General features: G+C 36.1%; 1 protein-coding gene and 1 long non-coding RNA gene across 7 annotated transcripts in view; one reads left to right on the top strand and one right to left on the bottom strand.

Annotated features, from left to right (window-relative positions):
- LOC145736270 (neural cell adhesion molecule 1-like) overlaps positions 1–12,899 on the top strand; it is a 57,672-nt gene that overhangs the window by 30,953 nt on the left and 13,820 nt on the right. For all 5 annotated transcript variants that reach the window (XM_081990601.1, XM_081990600.1, XM_081990598.1 and 2 more), the window contains exons 2-4: positions 2,648–2,710; positions 11,755–11,892; positions 11,945–12,097. In XM_081990601.1, the coding sequence (XP_081846727.1) occupies positions 2,662–2,710; positions 11,755–11,892; positions 11,945–12,097 (340 nt within the window). In that variant the 5' untranslated portion in view covers positions 2,648–2,661. The remainder of the gene's footprint in view (positions 1–2,647; positions 2,711–11,754; positions 11,893–11,944; positions 12,098–12,899) is intronic.
- LOC145736271 (uncharacterized) lies at positions 11,351–12,792 on the bottom strand. Of its 2 annotated transcripts, none has more exons than XR_014179863.1 (4): positions 12,305–12,792; positions 11,933–12,038; positions 11,685–11,874; positions 11,351–11,624 (listed from the first exon to the last, which is right to left on the bottom strand). It is a non-coding gene; the product is annotated as an uncharacterized LOC145736271 (long non-coding RNA). The 2 variants fall into 2 exon arrangements; XR_014179862.1 differs by having other exon boundaries at positions 11,689–11,874.

The raw sequence follows: 12,899 nt of genomic DNA, 5'->3' as shown, positions 1-12,899 counted from the left end.
AAGAACGGTAAACAGTGCTTAATCCCATAAGCGCAACGTTAACGACTAAATTGCCTGTAAAACCCACTTGGAGTGATCGAATCATATTTTTAAGCACATTTTTGGAATCCTCATTAAATTTCCTATTCAATAACATAAAACAACACTACAAAATTTAATACAGTCAGGGGAAAAATGGATGTCAAAGTTTGAACTGCTAGTAACACCGTTTGAATAAACAGTCACGGACAAAATCGCTTGTAAAACCCATTTAGAGTAAGAAAATGACTGTTTTAAGTACATTTTTGGAATCCTCATTAAATTTCCTATTCAATAACATAAAAAATACTACAAAATTTGGTACAGTCAGGGAGAAAAGCGGTGTCAAAGTTTGAACTGCCAAAAACAGAGTTTGAAAGGACAGTCAGGGACAAAATCGTCTGTAAAACCCACTTATAGTGACAAAATGACAGTTTTAAGTACTTTTTTGGAATCCTCATTAAATTTCCTATCCAATAACAAAAAAAAAACTACAAAATTTATTACAGTCAGGGAGAAAAGCGGTGTCAAAGTTTGAACTGCCAAAAACACAGTTTGAAAGGATAGTCACGGACAAAATCGCCTGTAAAACCTACTTAGAGTAAGAAAATGACAGTTTTAAGTACATTTTTGAAATCCTCATTAAATTTCCTATCTGATAACATAAAACAACACTACAAAATTTAATACAGTCAGGGGAAAAATAGATGTCAAAGGTTGAACTGCCAAAAACACAGTTTGAATAAACAGTCACGGACAAAATCGCTTGTAAAACCCATTTAGAGTGAGAAAATTACTGTTTTAAGTACATTTTTGGAATCCCCATTAAATTTCCTATTCAATAACATAAAAAATACTACAAAATTTGGTACAGTCAGCTAGAAAAGCGGTGTCAAAGTTTGAACTGCCAAAAACACAGTTTGAAAGGATAGTCACGGACAAAATCGCCTGTAAAACCTACTTAGAGTAAGAAAATGACAGTTTTAAGTACATTTTTGAAATCCTCATTAAATTTCCTATCTGATAACATAAAACAACACTACAAAATTTAATACAGTCAGGGGAAAAATAGATGTCAAAGGTTGAACTGCCAAAAACACAGTTTGAATAAACAGTCACGGACAAAATCGCTTGTAAAACCCATTTAGAGTAAGAAAATGACTGTTTTAAGTACATTTTTGGAATCCTCATTAAATTTCCTATTCAATAACATAAAAAATACTACAAAATTTGGTACAGTCAGGGAGAAAAGCGGTGTCAAAGTTTGAACTGCCAAAAACAGAGTTTGAAAGGACAGTCAGGGACAAAATCGTCTGTAAAACCCACTTATAGTGACAAAATGACAGTTTTAAGTACTTTTTTGGAATCCTCATTAAATTTCCTATTTAATAACATAAAAAATACTACAAAATTTGGTACAGTCAGGGAGAAAAGCGGTGTCAAAGTTTGAACTGCCAAAAACACAGTTTGAAAGGATAGTCAGGGACAAAATCACCTGTAAAACCCACTTAGAGTAAGAAAATGACAGATTTAAGTACATTTTTAGAATCCTCATTAAATTTCCTATCTGATAACATAAAAAATACTACAAAATTTGGTACAGTCAGGGAGAAAAGCGATGTCAAAGTTTGAGCTGTCAAATACACAGTTTGAAAGGATAGTCTGGGACAAAATCGCTTGTAAAACCCACTTAGAGTGAGAAAATTACTGTTTTAGGTACATTTTTGAAATCCTCATTAAATTTCCTATCTGATAACATTAAACAACACTACAAAATTTAATACTGTCAGGGAAAAAATGGGTGTCAAAGTTTGAACTGCTAGTAACACCGTTTGTATAAACAGTCACGGACAAAATCGCTTCTAAAACCTACTTAGAGTGAGAAAATTACTGTTTTAAGTACATTTTTGGAATCCCCATTAAATTTCCTATTCAATAACATAAAAAATACTACAAAATTTGGTACAGTCAGCTAGAAAAGCGGTGTCAAAGTTTGAACTGCCAAAAACACAGTTTGAAAGGATAGTCACGGACAAAATTGCCTGTAAAACCCACTTAGACTAAGAAAATGACTGTTTTAAGCAAATTTTTGAAATCCTCATTAAATTTCCTATTCAATAACATAAAAAAATACTAAAAATTTGGTACAGTCAGGGAGAAAAGCGGTGTCAAAGTTTGAACTGTCAAAAACACAGTTTGAAAGGACAGCCACGGACAAAATTGCCTGTAAAACCCACTTAGAGTAAGAAAATGACTGTTTTAAGCAAATTTTTGAAATCCTCATTAAATTTCCTATTCAATAACACAAAAAAACACTACAAAATTGGGTACAGTCAGGGAGAAAAGCGGCGTCAAAGTTTGACCTGCCAGAAACAAATTTTCCTGGTAAAGTAAAATATTTACTTTACCGGTAATTTACTACGAGCCCGAGACTTTACTGTGACGTCAGGATCCATACGCCGCCGGGGAAACAAAACCTAACCCAACCCTCGCAAACCACTTTGTTTACTATTAATTCTGTACTATACAAATCGACGCGACACCTACAGTCTGAAAAACGAATCAATTGTTGCCACACGCAACCGCCTCCTATCACTATTATCATATTAACGTCCAATTTGTTTTACAGATTTTTGGTGTGTAATGAAGTCAGCTCCGAGTGGCATTTTCGTTCTTTTGTCTCTTCTGTTCGGTAAGTGATTAATTGTTTTATAATGTTAAGTTGAAGGGGGCAAAGCAAAACTAAAAGTAACCGAAATCTGAGATTAATAATAATTAGAAAAAAAAATAAATAATAATTAATTAAAACATTTAATATTTTAAAATAAAATAAGATGTTATGTTCTATTTTATTTTACCGTGTTGAGATTATTCTCGAAACGACAACAACCACTGGGAAAGCACTTTGACGTTTTTTTGACATTCCTGTCTGATGTCAATTATTTTGACAGACGACTCACGCCAGTGCAGAAAATAGAGTAGACAATGAACAATTGAACTTACTTAGAACTGGTACATCGCAAACAATAATGGCGGCAAGAGTGCGTTTTATATTTCTGCTTCTTTAACTTAAACGGACGCTCGTGAAAAATGAGATCATTTATTCCGCGACCGTTTAGATTAAGCCTCTTTCGTCGTAGTCTGTGCTCCAAAATGGACGCGATTTTCCACCAGCGTCTGTTTGCCTAATGAAAAGCATTTTCCCGTGTAATTAAAATTGCGTCGCTGAAAGAATTATTCAGGTGAAACTGCTCTTTTCCGCTGAAGAAGTTGTACGTATATTACTCAGGTGGAAAGTGTTTGATTTCTCTCGAAAAATTTGGTGAAACTCGAGACAGAACTTAAACTTTCCACCGTTGGTTTGTAATTACTATTTTATTTTCAACCATTTATCAAACTTTTAATAAATCATTCCGTTGAAATATTGATAAATTGCTAATAGTCTCTAATAATAAGGTAGTATAGGTGCAAGGACGGTAGACATTTAAAGGATTGCTTTGAAAAAAATATCAAGTAGGCCATATTTTCAGCGCGCTGTTGCCAAACGCCGTCAAGTATCCGATACCGTCGACAAAATGTGGTTTGAAACTTTACGTCACAAATTATTCGTTTTTTTTTTCCCCCGGGTGGCATTTATTCAGTTTTGGGCGGACCACGTCACGTTGGGCGGCATGTTACACCCTTCCCCCGCACAAGACCTGAATACCGATGGGCTGTTTATCCGTACATGCCGTAATATTGATACAATATGTCAGGAGCTATGTTAGAAACGCGACCCACATTGACGCCCAAAATGTACGTAAAACTCTCTCTCTCTCTCTGTCACGCTAACAGGATAACTCGTTGATGTACGATGCAGTTTACTGCCAGAATAATGTTCATTTTTGGGATCAAGTGTTCCAAATAACTGGATAAACTTGTTGGGTTGTTGTGACAATTTAGGGGAAGAAACAAATGAATGCAAGTTAATTCTTAGAAAGTGATTAGGGTCGAAAATTGCTTGAAGCAAACCAGTCCACTATAAGCATTTCCCATATAAATTAAACGTGATGGTAAGCGAAATTAGTACTAAATGACCGATATTGTCTAAACTTAGCTGGGTACAAAAAATGTCTAAATAACTCAGTCATTTGCAAGATTTTGTATGGACTTTTATACGTCAATGGATAGCCAATTTAATGGGCTTTCTAAAGATATGGTCACGTGCTTTGATAGGTTTAGTTGATTAGCTACCAGAGGGCGTCAAAGTTGGCTTGAATAAATTTACAAATTTTCAGTGCAGCCTGTCATTCATTTCTAAATAACTCAGTTACTTTCAAGGTTTTGTGTAGACTTTTATACGTCAATGGATAGCCAATTAAATGGGCTTTCTAAAGATATGATCACATGGGTTGATAGGTTTAGTTGTTTAGCTACCAGAGGGCGTCAAAGTTGACTTAAATAAATTTACAAATTTTCAGTGCAACCTGTCATTCATTTCTAAATAACTCAGTCATTTTCAAGGTTTTGTGTAGACTTTTATACGTCAATGGATAGCCAATTAAATGGGCTTTCTAAACATATGGTCACGTGCTTTGATAGGTTTAGTTGTTTAGCTACCAGAGGGCGTCAAAGTTGACTTAAATAAATTTACAAATTTTCAGTGCAACCTGTCATTCATTTCTAAATAACTCAGTTATTTTCCAGGTTTTGTGTAGACTTTTATACGTCAATGGATAGCCAATTAAATGGGCTTTCTAAATATATGGTCACATGCTTTGATAGGTTTAGTTGTTTAGCACCAGAGGGCGTCAAAGTTGACTTAAATAAATTTACAAATTTTCAGTGCAACCTGTCATTCATTTCTAAATAACTCAGTCATTTTCAAGGTTTTGTGTAGACTTTTATACGTTAATGGATAGCCAATTAAATGGGCTTTCTAAAGATATGGTCACATGGGTTGATAGGTTTAGTTGTTTAGCACCAGAGGGCGTCAAAGTTGACTTAAATAAATTTACAAATTTTCAGTGCAACCTGTCATTCATTTCTAAATAACTCAGTTATTTTCCAGGTTTTGTGTAGACTTTTATACGTCAATGGATAGCCAGTTAAATGGGCTTTTTAAATATATGGTCACGTGCTTTGATAGGTTTAGTTGTTTAGCTACCAGAGGGCATCAAAGTTGACTTAAATAAATTTACAAATTTTCAGTGCAACCTGTCATTCATTTCTAAATAACTCAATCATTTGCAGCATTTTGTGTAGATTTTTATACGTCAATGGATAGCCAATTAAATGGGCTTTCTAAAAATATGGTCACATGGGTTGATAGGTTTAGTTGTTTAGCTACCAGAGGGCGTCAAAGTTGACTTAAATAAATTTACAAATTTTCAGTGCAACCTGTCATTCATTTCTAAATAACTCAGTCATTTTCAAGATTTTGTATAGACTTTTATACGTCAATGGATAGCCAGTTAAATGGGCTTTCTAAAGATATGATCACATGGGTTGATAGGTTTAGTTGTTTAGCACCAGAGGGCGTCAAAGTTGACTTAAATAAATTTACAAATTTTCAGTGCAACCTGTCATTCATTTCTAAATAACTCAGTCATTTTCAAGATTTTGTGTAGACTTTTATACGTCAATGGATAGCCAATTAAATGGGCTTTTTAAATATATGGTCACGTGCTTTGATAGGTTTAGTTGTTTAGCTACCAGAGGGCGTCAAAGTTGACTTAAATAAATTTACAAATTTTCAGTGCAACCTGTCATTCATTTCTAAATAACTCAGTCATTTTCAAGGTTTTGTGTAGACTTTTATACGTCAATGGATAGCCAATTAAATGGGCTTTCTAAATATATGGTCACGTGCTTTGATAGGTTTAGTTGTTTAGCACCAGAGGGCGTCAAAGTTGACTTAAATAAATTTACAAATTTTCAGTGCAACCTGTCATTCATTTCTAAATAACTCAGTTATTTTCCAGGTTTTGTGTAGACTTTTATACGTCAATGGATAGCCAATTAAATGGGCTTTCTAAATATATGGTCACGTGCTTTGATAGGTTTAGTTGTTTAGCACCAGAGGGCGTCAAAGTTGACTTAAATAAATTTACAAATTTTCAGTGCAACCTGTTATTCATTTCTAAATAACTCAGTTATTTTCCAGGTTTTGTGTAGACTTTTATACGTCAATGGATAGCCAATTAAATGGGCTTTCTAAATATATGGTCACGTGCTTTGATAGGTTTAGTTGTTTAGCTACCAGAGGGCGTCAAAGTTGACTTAAATAAATTTACAAATTTTCAGTGCAGCCTGTCATTCATTTCTAAATAACTCAGTTACTTTCAAGGTTTTGTGTAGACTTTTATACGTCAATGGATAGCCAGTTAAATGGGCTTTTTAAATATATGGTCACGTGCTTTGATAGGTTTAGTTGTTTAGCACCAGAGGGCGTCAAAGTTGGCTTGAATAAATTTACAAATTTTCAGTGCAACCTGTCATTCATTTCTAAATAACTGAGTCATTTGCAAGATTTTGTCTAGACTTTTATACGTCAATGGATAGCCAATTAAATGGGCTTTCTAAATATATGGTCACGTGCTTTGATAGGTTTAGTTGTTTAGCTACCAGAGGGCGTCAAACTAAAATAAATGAACTTAACAGTTCATTGGTGTGAATCCGTCATGAATATTCAATTATCACGTCATCGACGTGTTAATACACTATTTCAAACTGGGATTGATTTCACTGTAATAATTGGATGGATGTGTACGGCCGAATGGGTGTGAATTACATTTGGTCGGGAGTGAACAAGACATTGCTTTTATGGAATTTAGGTTGTTAAAATCATATTCGAGACAAATCGATAGTTGAGACATTTAAAAATAGAGGCGCCAGCTTCTCTAAAATTAGTTCTGTCAATGAATCGCGTTGTTGCCCAATCGATACAGTTAAATGAATACATAAAATGTATATGCAATCAATCTGGCACCACATGAGCCAACGCATTAACTTAATAGCACCAAATTTATATGTTACAACTAATAAAGCAACGTTGCCAGATCGCTCATTCTGGCCCTAACCTAAAAATATTATAATTATTGCAGTCGTAAATGAAACGATCCACTTAACCCTGTCCCGATTTATAAACTTCCTCCGAGGAGTGTACGATAAACAATTTAGCGAGAGAGTTTCAATTAAAACGGTCTGTGTAAAATAAATTGATATCAATTTGAAAGCGCTGAATCGAGCGCTTAAGCATTTTTGGCCTAAATCCCCCATTTATTTCCCTGGAAAAACAATACAATAACGGATTCATCCCAAACAATGCTGGAAAAACAAATGTACGTCGTGCACGTACAAATTATGAAAAATGCCGAATATTAACGAACTTGAGGAAAATTAGAATCGAGTTTAATTTTTGCAAAAAGTTTCAAAGCGATACTGGAAAAGTTGCATAAAACTTTGAGGCACTTATTTCAGTGCACTAGCTCTTAATCAAAAGCGTTTTCCTTTTTCCCGACCGTTCCTCTGCAAAAAGGATTTTCCTCGAAAGTTTTAATGGGGCACAATCTTGCAACGTCGTAATGACGGTAGCTCATCGGTTTTGTTTGACGATCAAATGATAATTTTTCAATTCGTAACGATTGGCTATGCAACCCGTTATTCGTGCAGAGGTAAGGAGGGTTGCAGTTAGGTTGGTTTTGTTTTTCTATTAACGCCCGTTTCCCTGACACTTTCAAGTACAACTTAAGCTGAGTTTTGAATGGGACAGATCAGGTGCATAATAACACTGACAACTGTCACTAACGTCAAAACTGTCAAACTGTGGTCTAAAGTTGCAAAAATCGGGATGACTTGGCAACGCTGCATGACACTTTCCTACACTAAACTGAACCGTTCTGTTTGTGGTGCTTTAATGTTCCGGTCACGTGACCGCACTCAAACAAATCCCATACAGGACACGCGATCGTCTAAAGAAAAATGTAACGTAATCTCGCAGACGAGCACCTCAACTTTTCAATAAAAGTCATTTTCACGGGTTTTTCCTCGCGTTTCCCGGCTCGGGAAAACATCAGTTTCCGCCTTGAAAATTACCGTTTTCGAGGCAATTTTCCGAAGGGGTCCGAGGCCGTAAAACGCATTTGGTGCTGCCCGATCAGCACGTCGGTCTGCGACAGCACGAGCATTGAATAATGACATGATCATTTTTTGAAAATTTGGTGCATTAAATTGCAATTTTATTTTATTTTACGCCATTTTGTCTGTCATTTCTTGAAACTACGCGAAATTTCCTTTAAAATGAGGTGCAAGTCAATATTTTGACAGAAAATTCAAAATGGCGGCCTGGGACGCCATTTTGTCTGTCATTTCTTGAAACTACGAGAAATTTCCTTTAAAATGAGGTGCAAGTCAATATTTTGACAGAAAATTCAAAATGGCTGCCTGTGACTGTTTACCGTCCTTGTCGTGTGGGGCTATTTTCGGATGATATTTTCACGTAACTTGTCAAAGTAATTTAGGGACAAAACAGTGAATTTAAAACTTTAGGGTAGTGGAAGGATTTGGTCATTTTTCTTGACACTTGGTGAAGGAATGTAACATGCCACACAAACTGTTTACAGTTTAAGCAAAAATACTGTATCTACCGCTGTTTTAACACGGTTTTGATCGATTTGACGTGCAGATATATTGTTAACACACTTTTTATATCAAACAATTAGTTAAAATACTCCTTTTCCTCATCACTCTCACGCAAAAATGAAACAACAACACTGCTTGAGAGGAGAAACTTAATTATTACAACAAACTGTCACAAGCATCAAAAATGGCTGCCTGTGACTGTTTACCGTCCTTGTCGTGTGGGGCTATTTTCGGATGATATTTTCACGTAACTTGTCAAAGTAATTTAGGGTCAAAACAGTGAATTTAAAACTTTAGGGTAGTGGAAGGATTTGGTCATTTTTCTTGACACTTGGTGAAGGAATGCAACATGCCACACAAACTGTTTACAGTTTAAGCAAAAATACTGTATCTACCGCTGTTTTAACACGGTTTTGATCGATTTGACGTGCAGATATATTGTTAACACACATTTTTATCAAACAACTAGTTAAAATACTCCTTTTCCTCATCACTCTCACGCAAAAATGAAACAACAACACTGCTTGAGAGGAGAAACTTAATTATTACAACAAACTGTCACAAGCATCAGAAAATGAATAGTTCTTAACAAGTTTAATGGAAAAATTCAAGCTTTATCTCTCTCTCTCTCTCTATAAAGAAGCTGGAAATGTTCTTAGTCATCCTTTTCTGACTCAACTGACTAAAACCGTATAAACGTCAAGACTGCTGGAGCGAAGCAACACACTGTCACATCTACAATCAAAATACTTCTCAACTTCTCTCTCTCTCTCCCACTCATCGAGACGGTGTAAATTTTCCCATTCGTCTTTGTTTCAGCCGATTCGCTTTGTGAGACTTAACGAAAAGTACAACAGATTGCATTCCTTTTGTTTGAATTATTTCATAAAGAGACTGAAAACGTTTTTGGCTGAAGAAGGGATACTTGAGACGGCGATAAATTCCCCTTAACTTATCGATTTTCCCCATTATGTATGGGGGGGAATTGGTCAGCGTCGGACATAATTTTTCCTTGGGGTGCATTTTAAGTTCGCATTAGAACGTTCAGTGGACTGTTAGGTTATGATTCATTCATATTACCGGTATTTTTTTTTTTTTTTTTAGATTTAATCAGGCTTAACTTTAATTATGCAGTGGAGATTAATCAGAATGAAAAATAGGGACGTTTCAGCTTAAAAATATGTAGTCAGGCTCCGGGAAGTTTAATTTCATTCCCTGGAAGAACAAAGATTTTCGTAATTAAACTCGATTAATTTAAGTTGCAATTCATTATAATTATGATCTTTAATTGCAAAACTGAACTACCAACCTAAATCCCGTTAAAACAGGGAGCAGCGTGAAATAGCGAATAAACAGTGCGTGCGTTTACACAGGATGGTTAAGTAGAGGCGTTTAACTCACTTTGGGCACGTTTTCCACCGCCACCATTAATATAAAACGAGTTTGGAGTCGGTTTGTTACTATAGGGCCCATCTATTGGGGGAAAACACGAAAACAACCTGATTTTTCATTTGTAAAGGTGGTATTAACATAACTTGACGGTCGACATTTTTGTTTTATTGAATCGCGTCAAAATCACGTTCTTTCCGTGTTGTATAGTAGGCGCTGCAAATGTCTGCTGTTAGACTGGACCAATCAAAGTTGGACCGGTGCAAGGGCGGTAAACAATCAAGGATTGCTAGATTTTGTTTCCCGGCGGCCCATTTTGTAAATAGCGTCACAGGCCGCCATTTTGAATTTTCACTTAGTTTCAAGAAATGACAGACAAAATGGCGTCACAGGCCGCTGTGTTATGAGACTGCATATTTTTAAAAGGCAGTTCATATCGTCATATTAAATATTCGTATATAAAAGCGCCACGACGTCACGTCCAAGGAATGTATTTGTGCGACGTGGAATAATGGCAAAAACGCATATTACAGTTTCAAACTTGAAACTATTTGCATTTTATACTTTACGTTAACAAAGTTTTAATGATTGTGGGTGGCATTTTACAGTTGAATCCACGATACGCTAATCCGATAGTAAAGCTATTTATCGTATTACTGGAACAACAGAAACACCCAAATTCAGTCCCTGAAAACAAACAATTGGCCAGCTTGTTTCCTAAATATTCGACCAATACAGTCCGGCAACGGAAGCGCAATTTTGCCATAATTAATCCCATCAGTTTGTCCGGTATATAGTCCAATCAGAAATTGCTTTAATTTCAGCTATTTTCGTGTTGTTGCTGCAATTTTCACTACTAAACGAAGCGGCAACCAGCCATACAAGTCATTACAGAGGGCAGCCTGAACGTAAAACATATTTCTTTCAGTTTGAAGCTTTTCGGAAAGGCCCGCAACAAACTTTCAGCACTCCGCCAGCGTAATTATCCGTAAACTGAAACGGTCTTAACGTGGAAGTCGGTTCCTCTCTCCTAGTCCTACAAAGGGAGACTTTTCGGGCAAAAGGTGCACTACAAACTCGAATTAGAAAGCTTTTGCCCGGAATTGGGGAGAAAAAAGTTTTCGGAAATGTTTGTTTGCGTCCTTTTGCTGAGTTTTTATTCCTTCAGTCTGTGCGCCGTATGAATGTTGTCTTTATAGCTTCATGATTTCAGTAGTGACGCCTAACTGTCAAGTGGGATAATCAGTTTGAGTATTAATTGTTCGCTTTAAGGATTTTTAGCACAGAAATGTTTAAAATCTGAAATGAAACGCTTAACGTATTGGCAACACTGCGTATGTGTGTATTATTTAAAGCCTGACGTTTGGCAACACTGCTCAACAGCCACTGACAGAACTAACCGTCACTGTCATTGTCAAGGGTGTCTATGATTTCGGATTGCGGCAATCGTTTGTTTTTTTTGTATTTGGTGATTAATAACCTCAATTTTATTAACCAATTATTCTTAATCGTTTTAGCCTTCACTCACAAAATATAAAATTTTCTCCTGGCCCTTATCTCGGATTACGGGGACTTCACGCTAAGATTGATGTGCTCTGTAAGTTAAGCGTTTTAAGAAGAAAAAAAACCAAACATTTTATTGATGTTCCCCATACTTACACCGATATCGGTGCCGAAGATTAATGGTAAACACTAAAATAAGTGCAACTCGGTTTTTCTTTGCAGATTCGGCCTTTTCCAAACTGTTCCTCAGTCTACCGGCGGCGCATAAATATGAAGGGGAAACGAACTTTTTCGTGCTGTGCAGAGATCCGGACGAAGGTGCCCAAGTGGTGTGGCGCAACCCTAAAAATCGGCCCATAAGTACGGTAGTGCGACAGGAATAAGCAACTGTTTGACTCACGGCTTTTTGCAGATAACAGGCCGGAAAATAACGTCGTCAAACAGGACACCTCGCATGGCAGCCAATTGATTTTTAAAACGATCCGTAAGGAGGACGAGGGAACCTACTATTGCAAAACCAAAGATCAAAACAAAGATCAAATTGAGTTCCAGTTATTTGTTGCAGGTAAGTGAATGGTTTCATTGGGAAATACTTCCTAAAACCTAACCTAACTCATATAGTAACATTATAAATCTAGTAGATTAAATGTGTGTGTTTGAAACCACGTTTTATTAACATAAAAGTAATACAATAACAGGCAATTGAGTTTAAAAACTTAGTTTTTCTAAGCTTTCAATAAGTTGGGGTGTCTTTTGGGACTGGGAAACTTACCTACACTTTCTAGAAGTTGCTCTTGCTTCACAATCTGGCCCTAGGCCCCATAGAACTAACAGAACTCAGGAACAACACAAATATGCAACTTTAGCTTTACTTTTAACACTTTTTTGTTGTTTTTAAATTGGGAATTCAAAATAGATGTCATCCTGACAGCTAGTTCTCTTTGGGAACTGAGCGCGATATGATCCAAAAGTCACGTGGCCTCTGTATAATTTTGCGATCATGTAGTCATGTGATTTCATCGGATCCCAGTAGCTTTGGAATAAATGTCAAATTTGCGTTTTCATGCACCGCCCTCTATGCTAGACAGCCTAAAATGTCATTATTTTAGGTTAGCGGTTTTATATACACAAAACCTATTCAGATGCAGTGAAAAATATGTTTTTATTTATTATTTCGTGTAGTTGATTGCAAGTTGTGAGTGAAACGTCAAAGAAAGGTCCATTCCCGATCCGGATATGTGTTAGATAGAGCTTTTAGTCCGGCCTAAACAAGTTGGTGTCCTGGACAGTGCAATGCACAGCAAACTAGTTCAATGTACGAAAATCTGTAAATACTTGAAAGTAGGTAAGCAAAATTATGTTATTAC

The sequence above is a fragment of the Ips typographus genome, linkage group LG12 (assembly GCF_016097725.1).
Source record: "Ips typographus isolate SLU linkage group LG12, UJ_Ityp_2.0, whole genome shotgun sequence".
Lineage (NCBI taxonomy): Eukaryota > Metazoa > Arthropoda > Insecta > Coleoptera > Curculionidae > Ips > Ips typographus.
The sequence above is the reverse complement of the archived record's forward strand: the minus strand, read 5'-3'. Positions and strand labels throughout refer to the sequence as shown.